Below are 20,833 nucleotides of genomic sequence, written 5' to 3'. Positions count from 1 at the left end.
TGCAAATATCAGATATAAACTCATTTTCTATTGTGGGCCAAGTGCAGCCCAGTTTGATTTTAAATGGGCCAGACCAGTGAAACTCTCTTTTCTGTCAGTGTTAAGACGTTTAACTACAAATTTAATCCCTGAGATAATTATATAAATATAATCTAAGAAAAGAAATTCAGTTTTCAACAATACACATACACACATCAGTTTTCCTACATGATAAAGGAATTCCGCTTTGGGCTTAAATTTACAGAAAAATGTCTATTAGCTCATTGCACAGACTGTCTTGTAATTATAAAATGGAACATTTTTATTAAATGACAGAAAAATGTCTTCCTTTTTTTTTTTTTTCATGATTCTGACAATGAATCCACTGTAAAAATCAAACATCTCTATAGTAGATCATGAAAAAAAAACCGTGATCTTCTCTTATTTAATTGTTCATTTTTTAATCATTGTCAAGTATAATTTTGACTCTCTGGCGGGGGATTTTGGCCCTTAGACCTTATGTTTGACACTGCTGGCATGGTACTGTTGCAGAAATAGCAAACACAGCAGTGGAGGGGGCAGTATTTGGCATAGCCTGTTTTAGAGTTTGAAAGCCACAGAGAAATCGACAGTATGTCTCCGTGTTTTTGCTTAGACAATAGGTCCTTCCCATACCGAGACGCTCATGTTTATCAGAGAATCATGGTTACAGTATATCCATAACCTTAAGTTTGTAATGATGCCCTCTTTGTTATTAGGTATAACACCACATCTCCAGTTTACCTAAGGAAGTCCTGATTTTATTGTCCTTACTTGCCAGCCTTGTAAGACATAAAGTATTCGAATGATTAATAGCCAAAGTCTCGTTGAATTGCTGGTTTTCTTTGGCACAGTGCTAAATTGCTGATAGACACCTCTGACCTTATATTCAAATGTAAAAGTGACTTGCTGGGACAGTGGATAAAAAGCATGAATAAGCAGGCCTTGCACAAACAGCGCACTACCCCGAGGCGCTATAACTTGGAAGTGAGACATAATTATGGTTTGTGTCGTGGTTGGGTTTATGTTTGCATGCCTCCACAATGTGTTTTGGATGTATGCGTGCCGCGCGTGTGCGGGCGTGCATACTACAGAGCGTGCCCTCTTATAGATAATTGCTGCTACCATTATTGCTGCTGTGCAGAAAATAACTCGAGGGATTAGAATGCAAATGCTAATAAAGTCTTTACAAATATGTTTAGTTTTAATTGGTACTAATTAGTCCAATGAGAGGCAGAGCTGGTGACACAGTGACTTTTTACCTGGATGGAGTAGGTGGCGACACAAGGAGGGCAAACGAGCCCCCTCCATCTGCATGCTTTTGCGCACGCGTAAAATGCATTCAAACGCACGCTCGCGTACTTAAACTCTCGCTCATGGGCTATATGAACGAATAGTCACTGAATTCTTTCGGGGCCAGAAGGCAAAAATGACAAGGAAGAGGGATGCTGCGCTCCATCCAAGCCGAGCCGGCTGCGCGGTTTTACGCGCGGTGGCACAACTACGGCCATCTAAAAAGATGCCAAGGCTTCCTGCGGTTATCCTGATTGTGCCAGTGATGCTGTTAGCCTTGGTCAAGCCAGCATCTGCTCATCCTCAATGCCTGGACTTCAAGCCACCTTTTAAACCTCCATGGCACCTGGAGTTTTGCAATCAGTATGAGCAGTTTGGATGCTGCGACCAGGGAACTGACAACATGATCGCGGAGAGGTACTGGGACATCACTGAACAGCTGGAAGCGGCAGGTCATGAGCTCTGTACCGACATGCTGAAGGAAATTATGTGCCAGGTAAATATATTCTCTTGAGTTTGAGGATTACTATTAATGCCATGATCATCATCTTTACTTTAGGTGCACTGCAGTCTTTTCACGTTTGCTGCAGTTGTGGTTGTATGTTCTCCATTTCAGACAAACAAACAAACAAAAAAATCCTTGAAAAAATGAAACATACACAACTTGAACTTTTGATTCATTGTAGTTTATTCTAATTAAACTCAAGTTAAAATCAATTTAGGGTTACAGTAATAAAATAAATCCCACAAAAGTTATCACTTAACTTTATAATTGTTATAAATGGTTGAATAGAAACTGTGAAAATTTGCTCAAGTTTAAAGCAAACTAAAACTGGATACTCCCATCAGATATTAAATGTAACTACTAGTGACTGATAAACTAGTATTTCGCAAAAACAAATATTATCTAACTGTCATTGAGGTTTTAATCCAGAGTGCTTATATTTGTAACAATTATCAATAACATCAGATTATGGTTTCCACATCTGAAATAAAAAACATCTGATATTGAAATCACTATGACATGTTTCCATATTTCATTTACACAGGCAAATTTGCAGAGGACAAACTTCCAGACATTCAAAGTGCTCTTATTTGAAAAACAAAACAAGTCTTTGTGCTTATGGGACACATGTATTCTTGATGTTGTGACTTAATGGCTCTCTTAGTCTAATAAATCATCTCCTCTGTGCATGACGCTGCCCTGAAATGTCTTAATGGTAAACCACTGTGTTTGCCCCATCCAGGAATGCTCGCCATATGCTGCCCACCTCTACGATGCTGAAGACCCCTACACACCTGTGAGAGAAATTCCCGGTCTTTGCTTTGACTACTGCTCTGAGTTTCATTCCAAATGTCGCCACGTGCTTAAATATTTAACAGTCAACCAGCTGCTGCTGTACGCCGCAGAGCGCGACGTAACCACGTTCTGCAGCATGGTAGACCTGCCTGACCAAGACTACTGCTACCCCAATGTTTTGAAAAGCTCTGACCTCAATAGTAACCTGGGACAGGTGGTAGAGGACCCAAGAGGTTGTCTCCAGTTGTGCCTGACTGAAGTGGCCAACAATCTCAGGAACCCAGTGCTGATGCTGCACAGTGGAGATGACACACACCGAATGTTTATTGCAGAACAGATGGGCTTTGTTTGGGTTTACCTACGCGACGGCAGCCGGCTGGAGCAGCCTTTCCTGGATATGAGCGGGGAGGTGTTGACCACTCCATGGCTGGGGGATGAGAGAGGATTCCTAGGAATGGCTTTCCACCCAAAGTACCGGGATAATGGACGCTTCTTTATTTACTATTCCATCCAGGTCAGCAGTGAGCTGGAAAAAATCAGGATCAGCGAGATGAAGGTGTCTGCCTATGACATGAACGTGGCTGATCCCTACTCAGAGAGGTATGCAGAGGGAGGGTCTTTCTTTCATGATGTGGGTCTGCACAAACTACATAGGCTTTATCATCATTCAGGGGAGGGTCTGTAATTGCACCAACCCTTGCATAAACATGTTCAGGGCTAAACACTACATATCAATTTACGATTTTCTGGGATTCTGAGGACCATTAAAATTCACAACCTACCCTGAACTTTGCAGCGTGAAACTATGAAAATATCTCAGTGAAACAAAAAAAGGAGTAGTCGTTCACTTTGTTTTAGGCCTTCTAAACATTTATTGCTCATATTCCTAAAATTTTACAAGAGATATATTTAATTATTATATCCCCAAACCCCCTATAGTATGTTATAGACCCACAAAAAACTTCAACACTTGTGTTACATTTAGGAGCACTCAGAGAAATGACAACTCTCCAGCAGGTTTTCTTTCTTTGTGCAAGCAAGCATAAGGCAGACACTAACTGTAAAACGAGGAGGCAGCAGGAACAATATCCAAATGCAGCACACACAGAGGGACACGCAAGGTCAAAATCCAATCTTTAATCCAGAAAAGAGGAGATGGAAAAAACAACACAGCAAACAACCCAGAGAAGAGCAGGGGAAAGTGAAAGGCCATTAAAAGGTTCAAGAGGTCATATACAGTTGATTGATTGGGGGCGGGGCAAAAAAATCACAAAGGAGAGAAACTGAAAGGTAGTAAAACTAATAACTGTGTGAACAAAAGAGAAGGAAAAAAATACAGAAATTAAAATAATAAGAACAATGCAGGCATGTAGAAGAAAGATAAACAATTAAAACAGACAAAAGAAACAACATTTGAGTTAAAAGCAAACAACAACGCACAATGCATAAAGGTTTCATGCAAACGTGTTACCAAAATGGTGATCTAAAGAGATACGCCTTTAGAGAAATCACAGAATCAGCATTCCACAGTACAGGTGCTGTGTTTGATCTGCTCAGGTCCTTAGGCAGATGCGTGGAGCAGACAGTAAATTTACCTTATTTGCTTACATGAGCGAGCTGAAAAGTACTATTTAAGGAGGTTGACCACATGTTGGAGAAACAGCTGTAAACCAGCTTGTTTCAGTTTAAGGATTGTTTTGAATAAATTGCTTCAGTCACGGCTTTAACAAAGAAACAGGCTGCCAGAGAACATTTCACATAGGTGAGAATCTTTGAGGTAATAATGCCTTAAGCCTGCTCTGTCATCACTTTTTCAATAGAATGAATTTTTTTACTGTATAGGGCATGAATGACAGACACCAAAGCAGCTGAAGAGTTGAATGTTGGATTAAAGCTAACCTTGGGCCACACTTCAGAAACTTGACAACCTGATAAAAAGCATTTTAAAGTATACTTTATCTAATTGTTCTGAACTGCATGCATTTTATGTTCAGGCTCATTTTAGAGATCGAGGAGCCAGCCGCAAACCACAACGGAGGCCAGCTGCTTTTTGGTGTTGACGGCTATTTGTATATCTTCACTGGAGACGGTGGAAAAGCTGGGGATCCATTTGGGAAGTACGGCAACGCACAAAACAAGTAAGGTCCTTCAGGTTTCCTCAAGTGAAAATAATAACCTAGTCAAATATGTGAACAATGATTTAACCATAAAGCCATTACATTAAGCCAGGTATTGCCGTTGTTAGCTGTTATTTTTTATTAATCTATTTAGCCAAACTTTCAGCTAACTGTGTCTCCATAGCCTCCAGCTACACCCACCCTTCATCCATACATACGTTTCTGAGTTAGAAAGAGTTTATACAAATATTTGATTATTTTGGCTTTTTTAGCCTTTATTGGATACAGACAGAGTAAACATACAGGAAAGGTACTATAAGAATACCTAATTATTAATCCATTATCTACACCTTTAGGTTATTTATCTTATATTAATCATTTTTTCACTTAAGGCCTCTAACCTGAGTTTTTCATTTATTTTCTTGGTATTCAGAAGTGCTCTTTTGGGAAAAGTGCTTCGCATTGATGTGGATGGAAGTGACCCCAGTGGCATGCCATACAGGATCCCCCCTGACAACCCATTCCTCAGGGACCCAGGTGCCCGGCCAGAGGTGTTTGCTTATGGGGTACGAAACATGTGGCGATGTTCTGTGGACCGTGGAGACCCTGTGAGCGGCTACGGCAGAGGTCGGATAATCTGCGGGGATGTTGGTCAAAACCGCTACGAGGAGATTGACATTATTATCAAAGGAGGAAACTATGGATGGAGGGCCAAAGAGGGCTTCGAGTGCTACGACATGAAATTGTGCCAAAACTCTTCCCTGAGTATGTTTTCTGTTCTTGTGAAGCTTCCCCAGTGATGAAGTCAAGAGCTATTTTCTGTCTGCTTGAAACGTTTGCCACGTTTTATTTCCATCGTTTTTGATTGTTTTCATTCTCAGAGTTAAATTAGGTTTGTCTTTCTCTGCCACAACAGATGACATCCTCCCTATATTTGCATACAGTCATCATGTTGGGAAGTCTGTGACAGGGGGGTATGTGTACAGAGGCTGTGAATCACCCAATCTGAATGGCTTGTACATTTTCGGAGACTTCATGAGTGGGTAAGATTATGTTTATCTGAGCATTTTCCAGCCTGAATTGGTCTGTCTTCTCAGTTACCTTTACATTTTTTATTTAATTCGCCTGCTCCAAGTGACATAAAGCTGTCAACCTTTCAGTCGAATTATGGCTTTAGAGGAAGACAGGACAACAGGAAACTGGAAAGAGAGGAGTGTGTGTATGGGTGATACGCAGACTTGCTCTTTTCCCGGACTCATCAATCAACACCACAAGTTCATCATCTCATTTGCTGAAGATGAAGCAGGTAAGGTTTGATCAGTCTGTTTATGCGTTTATCACAGGATCAGACCCGTGTGACACTGCTGACAAGCTGTTTTTGTCATCCAGGGGAGCTGTACTTCCTGGCTACGTCATACCCGAGTGCCATGTCTGCTTTTGGAACTGTGTTTAAATTCATGGACCCCTCCAGGTATAGTGTCAGACCAGGTGTATATTACATTTACATATTATGGACGTGCTCTGTGTTAAATGGGAACACCTGCTTGGGGCAATTATTCAAAAAGACAGGCGTGTTTTTCAAACAGGCTTTAATTCAAGTTATGGAAAAGAAAAAAAATCCCGGGAGCCAAATAATTATGAATTGTACATAAAGGAAGAATAAAGGATGTGTCTTCCAACAATCTGTTGCATCCTAGGCAGTCTCTTTACCAGAGAAGTCCTGAAACGCTAACACAGTATGACAAGAATGACATTTTGTATCAGTCATTTAAAGCAGCAGGATTCTAACGTTTGACATCTCAAAGGTTTTTTTTTTTTTTTATAGGATCAAAATTAGGGGCAGGCCCTTACAAGCACACATTTTTTCCTTTCAAGTAAAATCCAGTGAGCCATTATGAATCTGTATCAAGCAATAATGTCATGATAATAAGGCATTTTAGTTGTCGTTAAAAAGAGAAGGCCTTCAATTTTTTCAATTTTACTTGTGAGTTAACACAAATCCTATCCAATCCAACTTGAAATTGTTTAGGGTGGAAAGCTTTATTAGAGTTTTCATAACCTACAGTCATAATAAAAAGAAAGTAGACTTTCTTTCACTTCTACGTTTTTATGCATCAGTACATAAAAAATCTAGTTCTTACCAGGTCTTTTATTAGGTAAATATAAGCTCAGACAAACAACAACACATCATACATTAGACTGTTTCATTATTTTTCTAATATAAACTAAGCCAAAATGCTGAAGCAGTGTGTGTAAATACTAAGTATATCCTCACTGCTTCCATAAGAATTAAAAGGGTAGATAGGATCTAATCAAATGCACTTGATTAACTGATTATTAGCAAGTGTGAGTGTTGGCATTTGGTCTGGAGCATTCAGGTGTGTTAACACAATGCCAAGTACCAAAGACATCAGCAATGATTTTAAAGAAACAATTGTTACTCCCCATCCATCTGAGCACAGATATAAAACCATTTCCAATTAATTTCAACTCCATCTCCGTCATTCAACAATGCAAAATATTACTTACACATGGAAAACATTCAAGACAGCTGACAGTCTTCCCAGGAGTGGAGCACCACACTCGGAGAAACGCAAACACAGCATATCAACACAAACACCTCATACCGGCTGCACAGTAGTGGAGGGCATCTTGTGGTCATTGAGTCGACCATGAACTCTATATTTGAAGTTTTCGAGAGTCAAATGTGAACCCGTCTACCCAACAGGTAAAACTTGGCTAAAATTAAGTCATGCAACAGCAGAATGACCCTAAACACAGCAGCAAATCTGCTGAATGAGTCTTAAGTCCTCAACCTGACTGAAACGCTGTGGCAGGACCTTAATAAAGCTGTGTTTAAATTAATGCCTCGAACGTCAATTAACTGAAATAACATTATAAAGAAGATGTTATTGCTGCTAAAAGTGATTCCACTAGTTACTGAATGATTTAGTGTACTTAATTTATTTATTCACTTTTAGTTTCTGCATTTTGGCTTAGTTTTCATTGAGTAAACAATGATCTACTGTAATATTTCACAGGTTCATATGAGGTTGTACTCACTTGATAAGAACCAGATGATGTTTTTATGTCTCGACACATAAACCTTAGAACCAAAAGAGTGCGTACTTTCTTTTTACTGTGACTTTACATTGGTTTTAAGGATGCTGTGGGAAAGTTTTTGTACAGAAAATAACTAAACTTTTTAAATAAAATAAATAACAATACGATTGTGCTGTCCTAAAGAAAACAACAAAGACAGAGTTACTATCTTGTCATTAAAAAGGGACTTCATTTACTTTTATAGGAGAGCACCTCCTGGGAAATGTAAGCAAAAGCCACTCCCTGTCAAAGTGAGGGGAAAAAAGTTTCCATTTGTGCCAAAGGAATGTAAGTAACTTCAAACTTATCTTTGCATTTCAATCACTTCTCGATCTGCATACCAGACCTGTTGTAAATCTGAGGTCGTCTAAGAAAGTAAAGACATTTATTTTAACCTGAAACATCTAATATTTCGAGGTGCATTGAATATAAACATATACACACCTTATTATCAAGTCAATTAACCTGATGTTAGAGGTTAGCGTAAGCGTTACACAAGCCACATTTAAGCAAAATCTGTTCTTGCAGACCGACAAATTGCCTGGGTTCACTGATTACTCATGCATGCATGTCCTGAGCAGAACCTGCTTTTTTCCCCCTCTCTGGATTTACTGTCTACATGCTGCCAAATTGTATAATCACACTGGGCTCATACATAAAACTATAAAAAGCAGCATCCAGTTTTACATCAAACATATTTAAAATAGAGACAAGCATTCCAAACACTTAGGCTCAGCCAAATATGCACACCATTTAAAAAAAAACTCAACACATGTGGTTGTAGAAGAGTAAAATGGTGAAAATGGGTACTTATTGACATCTGTGCCATTTCAGTGACTGTACTGGGCACAAATGAAAAACCTACCAGACCACCGCCAAGAAAATTCAAACTCCCCACCAAACCGCCGGTGAGGAGCAGCCAGATCAAACCTACGATGACTGCAGCAGGCAACTCAACGACGGGCACCGCTGTAAAGGTCAAACCGAAATCATCGGACAAAGACACGAAGAAGAAAAATATGCTGAAACCATGGAAAAAAGACAAAATGCTGAACAAGAAAAAAGCCAGCACACAAGCAAAGAAGAATACTTTGAAGCAGAAATCTAAGAAGACGACTGTCAGCGTCAAAGATAAAGTAAAACCAAAGACAAATCAAACTGCCACAGAGACTTTAAACACTTCAAACGCCCACAATGGCCTGAAAGATAACAAAATCCACACAAAGAGGAAGATACACCAGAGGAAAGCTGCGCAGAAGCAAAGTGGACCAAAGATGAAGATTAAAGAATCTACAAAAGAGTATCTTGCCTTTGTGAACAAAACTAAGACAAACTTCAACGTAAGAAGCAACAGAACACTAACAAGACAGCTTAAGGTGAAGAGCAAACAAACATGAGTCTGATTATGGCTTAATCAGATTTTGTCTTCATGAAATGATAGTGTTGACTGGCACATCTTAAAGCAATAGTTCTACTCTTATTTTCAGCTATGGGAAGAGTTATTCCACTCCCATGTATGTACAGAGACAGCAGCTTAGTGCAAAGGCTAACAACAGAGGCAAGCTACTGAAGACTGGCTCTATCAGAGAATCAATTCACCAGCACTTCTAAAGATTGCTAATTATTATTTTACCTTTATTGTTGACACTGGAATCTCCAATTCCAGATATCAGCAGCCTCTGCCAAAATGCTGAACAATTCCTTTAAAGCAGTGTTTCTCATATTGGTTACCAGTAGAAAGTACAGCAGTGAGTACTTGAGATTTTTATATTCATTTAAATACCAGTTATGCATATCTCTGAAAATAAACTTCAATAAACTAAATTTCATATTCAGTCTTCTTTTCAGTGCAGTCGTTTTAGCTGTTGTAACTGTTGAAAGCATCACTGAAGAAGAAAGTAACACATATAATGAGCAGGATGCCAGTTTCAAAATATGTCAAAAGAAAAATGGGTTCATGGTTGAAACACATCCAACATACCAACTGTTAAGTGCTCCATATCTTCCTCTAGGACTTTCTTTTCTTCTGCAGCTTCATAAATTAGACTTTAAAGTCACAAGTGGAAAACATTTAACCTTCCCAGCAACCCAAGAAACTCCAGAAAAACCGAAGAGCTTCATATCAGACTGTACAGGTCTCGGTTAGCATCTTAAATGTTAAAATTCATGGCAAATCAACAAAAGGGAGGCTGAAAAAAATCAAACAATCAAGGTGAAGCGCAGACTTCAGCCAGATTGAAATGCTGTGGTGGGATCTTAAGAGAGCTGTGCTGTCCACAATCCTCGTGGAACTGAACACTGTAATAAGGCAGGGCTAAAATCCCTCCACAACAATGTGAAAGACTGATAAAGTCACACAGAAAACAATTACTTAAAGTTATTACCAATTAAGAATTTTTTTATTATATCCCGACACCTAAAACCTGAAAACTGACCAATGTTGTTCTTTCTTTTTACCATGTGGGCATATTTTTTCTTTTCTACCAACACGTTTATCACTGCTCAGGGATGTGCATGCAATTATGCATGTAACGACATTGTTTCCTTTATATTTTATATTTAGCTGTCATAAAATCATTGTTCCAAGTTAAACTCTCCCCTGCCTGTATTTAGAACATATCAGCTTAGCCTAAAATCTAAAGAGGCAGCAAACGTAAAACACAACTTCTATTTATACCCAGGCCCAGTTTCTGAAATTACTCTAATTTTACAACACATGGAAGTGTTAAAAATAAACATTAACAAGTATCCTTGACTCTCAGAAGCTCTCTGTAATTAAACTCTGCACCACTGATCTTAACTGAAACCGCCGTGACCATGACTTGTATAATGTCTGCTGTAAACGTAAAGCCGCCCCGACTTCCACGTGCAGTTGTGCAGCCTGAGGTTACAAAAGTCTCACAATCCGGCATTTCCTTGGTTTCCGGACTTGATGCCTGTGTCGTAAAATATTTTATAATTTCTATAAAGTGTCTGAAATTGGTGTATTGTTTAGATTTTTGGTGAAAGAAAGGTCATTCAAGGCTGCAATAAGCTTCACATAAGAAGATGAAACATTACAAAAATCCTAGATGCACGTACGCTATCCCAGCTATAGCTCAATATAATCTTACCCTAGTCATCTGTTTAAAAGCCCCTAATAGCAATGTAATTGCAGTGATTCTGTCTGTTTCAGCACACACTTGCTCATCACGATCTACAAATCAAGTTCTCGTGGAACAGGACAATATTTCACAAAGACAAACCACAAAAACTGGGTCATAGAGTCGAGCATGGTTGAAAAACTGTACGGTGCTTCACAAATCGACAGTAAGCTCATCATCCACAAGTGTCTGCTTTATACTTCTGATATGACGTGAGCATGCCCAGTCATGACAACAATCCTGCAGCAATACAATGCTTGATAACAGACATACAGTATTTTGTAATATGACATAAACCTACCATGCGATTCATCATATACAGCTCATGGAATATAATTGTACCTCATCCTAATCTGATCCAGGCCAGATTATTCTTTAAATAATTTACATACAATTTGAGATGAACACCACCATCAGACATATGTGGAACATGTGGAGCGCTTAACGATTGGTATGTCTGATGTTTTCATCATTATTAAGTCAGCAAAAACTACATACAGCCACATCCTGTTAAATAAAATCAAACATTGAAAAGACTGAACAAGTAAGGCTTGTTAGGAAGGGTTGACGATAGAAAGCTTCTTCACTCTAACACGGCAGCACAGTTTAGGTGGAAACCTAGGTGGCAATTTGTGTTAACTGAGTCGACTTTAAACTCCTCTGTGTACCAAAGTGTTCAAGAGTCAAACGTGAGGCCATCTGTCCAAAAGCTAAAGCTTAGCTGAAATTGGGTACTGTGACTTTAAGCACTCCACATTAAAGGTTCCATATTAAATTGCACTGATTTGGGGAAGAAGTAATTTAAAGTGATGCCGGGTTGTTTACGTTTACTATATGTTGCTTAAAACCACAGATTCCTTACAAATTACAGACTCACGTAACTATGTTCCAAGTTCAAGCAGCTCGGTGGTGCAACACAAATCTGCTTTTTAGCTTAAACACAAACACACACACGTTCCTTAAAAAAAAGACCTTTTGTGACGGCGAAGGGGCCATGCAGACATTTGGAAGTGACTCATCCTATTGTGCATCAACCTGTATAAACTCTGTAATTATTAGCTGGAGGGTTTTTAAGTAGAGGGATCACCCTTTGACGTTTGGGGACACACAAATGATGGCTTTCTTCACCCTTTTAAAGATGTGTTTTTGCAGGTTTCAGTGTTTTGTCTATTTGCTTGAATTCCTTACAGTGAGGCTTACATGCAACGAGCTGCCCGATCCTAAATAAAGTACAGCAAAAAACACAAACAACATTTAGCGTATTAGGCGAATGAGGTGAAATTTATTTAATAACCTACCGTGAATTTATTTAAATAAAACAGTTTTGCCTCTTAATTCTTTAGCCTGTGTCCATGAAATGGGTGCTAACATCCTGTAGTGTCTTTTAGTTATTTCTGAATCTATTTAAACAGCTAAAAATGTCATCAGTGCATTGAAAAGTGGTGGAACTGCAATAGTAAATAACCAAAGCCCGGGTTTCTTTTGCAACCTGTGGACGTGTAGTCACAAGGCAGGAAGACATCTTCGCTTTACTGAATAAGTCTCACAAATCTTTAATAATAATTTATAAAAAAAAAATCTTATAAAAGCCATAAGGGAGAGCAGTCTGTTGGGTGATTTTGTGTGCAGACTAAAAATATCTACTGCATAGATGCCATGATTTTTGTCCTGTTCATCCCCAAGGATGACTCACTAGCCTTAGTGATCCTTATTAATTCATTATTATTTTTATATATATATCAAGACACACCATCAGATTGGATTTGTCATTAAACAGGGGTCTGGGGGTGGACGGGTCCTCCTTCGGAAAATTATGAACGTCAGACACTTCATTTCCTGCATTATGGTGGGTTTTTTATGCAACACTTTGTATCGTTTTTCTGCAAATTAATTGATGGTTTGTGGAATTACAGGCATATCATTTTACTCTGCAGACTCTTCATGGTTAAGTTAAGTCATATTGCTCTCTACTGGCCACTATTAGCAACTAAAACTGGGTCAAAAACTTCAGCCAGTAAAGCATCCAGTGCTAAAACTGTTTATACTCGTGGGACTACAACGTGTGGGGTTAAAGAGGCCCAAATTTGTCACCTGCTGGTCTGAAATAGAGGAGAACCCTATAATGTTAAGGAGGCCATCTGGAACTTTTATTTTTGTTGTAAAAGTGTCTTAAAATCTGCTGTATGTATGTGCTTTTTTCAGGACTACTACTTGTTTTGCTTTACTGTATGCTGCAAGTAGATAATGGATTAATAAATCTTTGTGAAGGATGAAGCTGTCACTGCACTCTCCAGAAGATGCTGGAAAACTGTTACGTTACAACTTCCGGCTTTGCAATGGACTGAATTTGTTCCCAGTATCTGGTCAAACGAGGCCACGCCTACTATGTTTTTATTGTACTCAGTCACACATGTCTGGGTTAAGGTTATGGAGACCCTCTCAAGATGGCCATCTTCATTTTCCTGCCAGTGTAAGTGTGTCCTCATTGTACACAGGGCTGACGGTGGCACAGAGGGAGACTTCTTGAACGTCAATTGAATTTACAACTTAAAGGTCCCTGATGTACCAAATCAAGTTCTAGGTGATCTTTCATGCAGAGCATTTTCCTGAATGAATGAAAAAGTCACCCTGTCCTGCTTGTATGTTCCACAAGCCCTAAATCCCTGCTTTTTCAGGTGTTTAGAAGAAAGCTGGGCAAGTGTAGAAGCTGTGACAGTAGATAAAGCAACCCCATCGCAGACAGTCTTCGTTCACCATTGATGTAACCAAATCAAAAGAAAGCCCTTTTGATTTCCCCGTGTACAGTTTGAAGTCTGTGTTCAAAAATTTTTAGCCCTCACTTGGTGGGTTTGTCTTTCATGCATTGCTTGATGGGTAATCTTGGCTTCATAGCAATTATCCTCTCATGTATGAAATATGCTTCTTCGGGTGGTAGTTACTCATTCAGCAATTTTATATCATGTAAAGGAGACATCTGGACTGGTCAACTGAATTATTATTATTATTATTATTATTATTTTTTAAATTGCGTAAATAATTTAATAGTTATAGTAGTTTAAACAAAAACATTGCAAAAATCTGTCAGGTGCTTGTAGCAGTGCTGTGCAAATTTTGGTATGGATCTGATACGAAGTAAATAGACCGCCAATTTTCCATTACCAATACTGTTAACCTATGAAGCTGGCTTATGTAGGAGAATAGTGTGTCATGAGATGAATCATCAATTTGCAAATTCTGAACACATCGTAATGACCACTAAATCACTGACAGATTTACTTTTCAATTTTTTTTTCCACAATTTTTTTTCATAACCCCGTACCAGCAACCCTCCCCCCCCCAATTACCACAACACAGTGGGCTACATACCAAACTGACAGGATAGAATAGATACTTTGTTTCTATCGTGCTAGTATCAATCCAAAACCACCAGCATTGGTATCGATACTATTGCTTGATTGGATTTGGACTGATGTGCCCAGCTCTTGTTTATAGGAAAGGTCTACATTTTACATCACTGCCACTAATGACATTAAAATTGAGTTATTTTTAAATAAAAGTTTTGAGTCCATAACTAAATATTTACCCAGAGAGATGATACAGAAAAAGCAAGATTTATTTTATTTTCTAATTTTTAAAGTAGTGATTATCATCTTTAAATGTTTAGATCATGTAAAAGTATACAAAAGCAGCCTTGCCATTTTCTAGGAATCACACTAAGAACTTTTAGTATCTATTAAATATACACGTGCAATTAAGCTTGTCCTTTTTAAAACACAAAATAAGAAGACACGACAGTGAAAAAAGGGGGATGTAGAGTGTAAAAAAGGATGCTCCTTTCAAAATATGCCATTAAAAAGTAATTATGAGCAGTGAGATGGATGATTTACAAATAGTTTTGCAACGTGTTCATTCCAGGAAGCACTTCAGTACAAAGACTTAAGGCAATTTTATTTATTTCTTCAATAGCAGCATGTAATTTCAGGTTTTAATAACCAGCTGGAATATTGAGTAGATGTTAGCAATATTTTCAAATCAGGTTCTATTAGCTGATTAAGAGGCGGTCAAATCATCAAAAATTGAGACCAAAAAAAACGGAAAAAGGAAAAAAGGCCAGGGTGGCAAACTGAATGATTAATACTAATGCTGTGCTACTTTTTAAAATGTTATTTCAAAGCAGTTAATTTCTGTCCATTTCTATTCTCCTATTTGCTTACACTACATGAATTTAAGTGCTTTCTTCAGTCTGATATCAAAGACGACTTGTGACTTCTGAGTGTTTTGACTTCAGGTTTGCCCCTCTCTCCTGACGCCTTCTATCAGCGGGTGATCTTGTAAACCACATCGCCAACCTGAAAGATGCCCGTCTTCTTCACGTTGTGCAGCTGTCCAAACAGTGGAGAAGTTTTATAGATGTGCTTCTCAGATGGTTTGCACAGGCGATAGCTGGGAGTTCAAAGACATTTTAGATGTGACAGACAGGAAAAAAAAAAAAAAAAAGCCCACTGTGAGGTTAAAACAGACTCACTGGCAACTTTATTATTAGGTACACCTTGCTAGTGCCAGATTGGAGATAATTGTCCTTTCAAAACCAGCTTAATTTTTTGCCGCAGAGATTCAACAACATTTCTCTGAGATTTTGATCCATATTGACATGATGGCAACACACATTTTCTGCAGATTTCGACATCTATTTCTGACCCTATAATATGAACATCACAGCAGAAATCAGGGCTCATCAGACCAGAAGTCTTTCCAGTCTTTTTTTGTCTAATTTTGGTGAGGCCATGGGAATTGTAGCCTCAGTTTTCTATTTTTGGCTGACAGGACTGGCACCTGGTGTGCCTGCTGTAGGCCATCTGCTTCATGGTTTGACGTGTGTGCGTTCAGAGATGCTCTTCTGCATACCTTGGTTGCAACGAGTGAGTATTGTGGCTACTGCTGCCTTCCTTTCTCCCCCTTCCTCTGACCTCTGGTATCACCAAGGCTTTTATTTTGTCACCTGATGCTTTCTTTGTTTTGGACCATACTCTAAACCCTACTCAGTAGATCAACAGTTTCCAAAATACTCAGTTTAGCCTGTTTGGTACTAAAAACTTTGCCACATTCAAAGTCCCCTTTCTTCCCGGATGCCCGCCCCTCCCTGAGCCTGATTCTGCTGGAGGCTTCTTCCTGTTAAAAGAGAGATTTCCCCCCCCGACTGTCGCTAAACCACTTGCTCATATGATTGTTGGGTTTTCTCTTTTCTTTGTATTATTGTAGGGTCTTTACCTTACAATATAAAGTGCCTTGACTATTATTGTGATTTGGCACTCAATAAATAAAATTGAACTGAACTGTGAAGCCCAGTTTGAATGTCAGCAGGCTATCTTGGTCATGTCTACATGCCTAAATGTCATGCAACTGGCTGATCAGAGAGTTGCGTTAACGAGCAGAAGAACAGGTGTACCTAACAAAGTGGCCACTGTTTGTACATAGAAATACAACATTACTCAAAAAAAAACATTCAAAAATATTTTTAAAAAAACCCTTTCCTAATAATAATAATAATAATAATAACAATAATAATAACAATAATAATAATAATAATAATAATAATAATAATGATGATGTGGTAAAATGTTACTTTTTCAGTGTTTCCAGAGGCTCTTTTCTGCTCATTACACCAGTCTCTGGATCGACTGTGGTGAAAAGACACCTGGTAAAAAACAAAGCAAAGAAAACTTACAGATACGTTTGCATCCATTTAAACCCCTAAATCATTTTTAACTTAAAAACACACACATTCACTTTGCCTGACAATTGCTTATTTCTAAAATCAAACTGCACAGACCAGCAATGACTCTTTGGATTTGCTCTTGTTGATAAATGCACTGATTCTGTGTGTGATTAAAATGTGCGCGTAGCATCCACAGTGTTACCTTCCACATGCCATTACACGCTGCAGTCGCACACTGCCAATCTGGAGCTCTTCCCACGAATCCTGAAAAAGCAAAGCAGTTGGTTTTGGAGTTGGAGACAAATTTAGTCCACGCTGTTCACACCGAAAAGGGTGAGTTATTAGTCACAAGTAAAAGGACCAAATGATCGTCTTTTCAGCCAGGAAAAATAAAACAAAAGCTAATCACCAGTAGTGCAGACAGACATGAGAGCTAATATTTTTAAGACCTTAACTGGCTCTAAACTAGTTTTTGCTTTTCTTTGTAGACAAGAATATCAGGAGGTACGGGCATTCGTTTTTTTAGGCAAAGGCTGAACAATGCACCTCATCGAATGGTTTACAGTCACTTATCACAATGTTGGGGCGGAAGCGCTCAACCGTGACTCCCTTCTCTAACTTGCTGCTGAGATCCTTAACAGAAGCCTCTGACAGCAGCATCACAGGTCCAAAATCTGGGTAGGCCACCTCCTGGATAACACATCACAACAGGATCAGGGCATTTTGGCTTGAAAGATGCATCAAATTTAAGCATTAAAATAAACTACAACGCATGTAGTACCTCAAATTGTTGGTAAACTGCCTCTTTCTCAGCTAGTTTTCTAGGCCTCAGGCAAGGTTCAAAGTGCACCAGGCGATAAGTTTTCTCTGCCTTAAGGTAATGAGTAAGCCAGTGAGACACTTTGTCACCACAATCCCGGCCCTGAATGTCAATGCCAAACACTCTACAGGACAAAAAAGTAAACACAGAAGAAACATTTATGTAAATCTCAAACCAGAGGTTAGAAAAAAAATGCCACTGATTATTTGGTCAATTTATCAAAAGATTCAGACTCTGAAAGGCAGAATTATCACATTATGACTGTATTAATTCACTGACTGGTCCAGGTTCAGTTTGCATCCACGTCAAACTAAACTTTACATTCAAAATGCATTCACTTCATAACTTTACTATATAAGATACAGGAAGAAACTGAATTATTCACCAAAAGAAGACCGAGCAGTATAAATTAAAAGCAGACGTAGCACCTGCAGTCGAGGACGGGGTTGTCGGGCTGTTTGATGGGGAACTTGAGTTCCTCCATGTTTGGGCCGTTTAAGCAAACCTGTCCTCCCTCACAGGTCAGAGACACCAAAACCAGACGTGGCTCCTGTCTGCCTGTCACCGTGTGACCGTCCTCTGTCACCACCATCCAGTGTCTGCAAACAAAACAAATAGAAAGCTGGATTTCCCTCACCAATCTGCATTATTTGGCATCCCAATTTAATTCCATCATCTGGCAAGAAACCCACACAAACTCAAGACAATATTAAAGGAATAGCGAATAACGGATAACAAGATAGGAATCAATGACATCATAGGTTGCCATGGCAAAACTGAGTCATACAGAAATCCCAGATTTACGTCATAATTTATTAATATCCCGTGGTTGAAAATTGTTCTGGGTGTCATCCAGAAAGGCTCATGCAAGGTAGCACTGTCAACACATGTATTTAAAGAGTTAGAAAATAGGATATCCTTTCATAATAAAAGTTCCCTTATAATAAATATCTATACCCACATTTTGAATTACAGCTCTGTTTTGAATGTATAAATAGCATGACATCCTTAATGTGTCAGCGAGGAGGGAGAGCATTTTTTGAAGTTAAAAATATTTATTATATTATAAATATAATAGATATTATATAACCATGTATAATCATTACAACTGTTAAACACTGTCCTCACTGTTACATTAAAAAAAAAAATCCTCTTACCTACCATTTATATTTATCAGTATTAATTCAACATTAAACAACACTTAGGGTACAAAAACATTTGCTTTTTGAAAACTAGTTTGTGCATTTGAAGAAGCAGTGCTGGGAAACCTTGTGTGTGGGACTCGTACATGTGTTCTCTGTACTTAGCTCAGGCGCTTTTATAATCTTATGACCGTCCCCTTTTATCTGCGTTTTTATCTCACTTTAATCTTGGTTAGCTCAGACTAAATATATTTACTTTTTACTTTGCAGGTGCAAATCTGATGTATTTGCCTTCACGTAGCACCTTTGTACAAGTGAAAGTTTTATCCCACACTTACTTAAAATATTTATACACCCCATATCCGTGACCAATTTTGAAACACCAGTTAACCTCAAATGCACGTCTTTTCTCTGTGACAGGAAGCTGGAAAACCTGCAGTAAACTCATGCAGAAAGATCCCAGTTGGGAATTTAACCAGGAACCTTCTTGCTGCGGGGTGACAGCACCAACCCTTCCTGCCTGTCTCTGCAGGAATCTGGACAAGTGTGGCGGCAGCATAGGCACCTTTTGTGATGATGTCAGGGTCCCCCTTGAACTCTGATATTATGACTAATAATCATTTATATTTATTGGCTTTTTGTACACTGAAGATGTTTTAAGTCAAATCTGACCGATTTCTCCTGATGGATTAGACAAACGACTGTATTCCAGGTTCCCACAGAGACATGGACTTGCTGTTGAAACAGTAAAACTGCATAGGCATGATGATTATTTATGGTACACTTAAAACATAAGGAACAGAGGTCAGAGGTAAGAAGTACGGCAGTGTGTGAAATGTTTTAACCATGGCAGTGTGATTTTGTTTAGTTGTTTCTCATATTCTTTACCTGAGTAAAAATGCCCTGTTAGAATCTGGTTTGATATCCATGTTGACACAAACACACCCACACAAACCAAAATAAAACAAATAATGAATTAATTAATATTTACACAGTAGCTTATCATTAACTATATAAACGTTTTGTACTATGCTTTTGTTAATTTAAATGCAGTTTTGTTTTTTTGTTTTTACACAAAAACTTATTCTCTATATAAATTTTATTATTCGTCAATTGTTCATAAAACATTAACTGAAAAATAATCTGGGGGCTTCCGTGCAGGGGTGTCTCCAGGATTTTTTAGGGGAGGGTCCATGAATATCAGAAAGTTCCTACAGAATTTTTTTTTTTTAAACAAAGTGGTTGAAAATTCACTGACTTGTTGTGATTTCATGAATTGAAAGACCTCATGTCTCCATAAGAAGACAAGTAGGAGACGTCGCTGCCCTGCAGTAAGATTTAATGGCGAGGTAACGAAGAATGATTACAGCGGTAAATATATTTTATTTAATTAAACGGTGGAACTAATAAACAATAAATTAATTTTATTTATTTATTTATTTATTTATTGCAATACTCACCGATCCTGCAGCTCTCCGAACTTCAGCCCCATTTTCTGGCACTCTGCAAGCGCCAAAGGCACCGCTTTGCCAGACTTGAGAGGGTGAATGAGGAGCTGCGACACTACGCCCACACGAACAGCTTTTTCTGGCTTTCGCAGGTATTTATATCCAAGACCGAGTCCCAGAATTGCAACTCCGGCTCCGCCGATCAGAAGAGCGGCTTTCTTATTCTGGGACACTGCGTCCGCAGCCAGCTTCCTCAGATCCATTTTGAAGCCTCGAAGAATTTTTCGGACTCTGAACTTTTGTTAAAGTGACAGCGGCCTCTGCGTGCGACGTTCAGAGACCCTGGGTCAGCAGCAGCACGCTGCAGGGAGACCGTTTTATTAACGTGACGCACTTCAGCTGCTGTGAGTGACTGAGCAACGAGGACTTCTTGTTTATTTTGCTTCACCACTAATGATCTCCAAGCTCTCTCACCTCTGAAATTTTTCAAACATCATGCATCACATTTCTTTCTTTCTCCATAACCTGTAACTTTAAGATGCCAGTGAGTAATTAATTATCTCCAATCTGTCAAATCAATCTTGTGTTGGAAAATGTAGAAGATAAAATTTTGTTTGAAATCACATAAACACCAAGGACACTTTAGTCCATCTGTTTAATTGGCAGCAACATTGAGAGGCAAACCTTCAGTTTTAACCTGCTCAGATTTTTTCCCCCAGAAACAGAGAAGAAAC

General features: G+C 38.7%; 2 protein-coding genes across 2 annotated transcripts; one reads left to right on the top strand and one right to left on the bottom strand.

Moving 5' to 3' along the window:
- The first annotated feature begins 353 nt into the window (after nucleotides 1-353).
- hhipl2 (HHIP-like 2) lies at nucleotides 354-9,957 on the top strand. Its single transcript, XM_040041500.1, has 9 exons — nucleotides 354-1,807; nucleotides 2,559-3,211; nucleotides 4,606-4,749; nucleotides 5,162-5,493; nucleotides 5,645-5,771; nucleotides 5,889-6,034; nucleotides 6,118-6,199; nucleotides 8,036-8,118; nucleotides 8,665-9,957. The coding sequence occupies exons 1-9, from the start codon at nucleotides 1,448-1,450 to the stop codon at nucleotides 9,225-9,227; spliced, it is 2,490 nt and encodes an 829-aa protein (XP_039897434.1). The 5' UTR covers nucleotides 354-1,447; the 3' UTR covers nucleotides 9,228-9,957.
- Nucleotides 9,958-14,863: 4,906 nt separating this feature from the next.
- On the bottom strand, nucleotides 14,864-20,512 carry marc1 (mitochondrial amidoxime reducing component 1). Its single transcript, XM_040041506.1, has 7 exons — nucleotides 20,112-20,512; nucleotides 17,938-18,108; nucleotides 17,471-17,633; nucleotides 17,236-17,379; nucleotides 16,892-16,953; nucleotides 16,597-16,668; nucleotides 14,864-15,416 (listed from the first exon to the last, which is right to left on the bottom strand). The coding sequence occupies exons 1-7, from the start codon at nucleotides 20,360-20,362 to the stop codon at nucleotides 15,290-15,292; spliced, it is 990 nt and encodes a 329-aa protein (XP_039897440.1). The 5' UTR covers nucleotides 20,363-20,512; the 3' UTR covers nucleotides 14,864-15,289.
- Nucleotides 20,513-20,833: the final 321 nt, after the last annotated feature.

This window comes from Simochromis diagramma, unplaced genomic scaffold (genome assembly GCF_900408965.1).
Source record: "Simochromis diagramma unplaced genomic scaffold, fSimDia1.1 OVJJ01000304.1, whole genome shotgun sequence".
Classification (NCBI taxonomy): domain Eukaryota; kingdom Metazoa; phylum Chordata; class Actinopteri; order Cichliformes; family Cichlidae; genus Simochromis; species Simochromis diagramma.
Note: the sequence above shows the minus strand (reverse complement) of the source record. Positions and strands in the feature narration are given on the sequence as shown.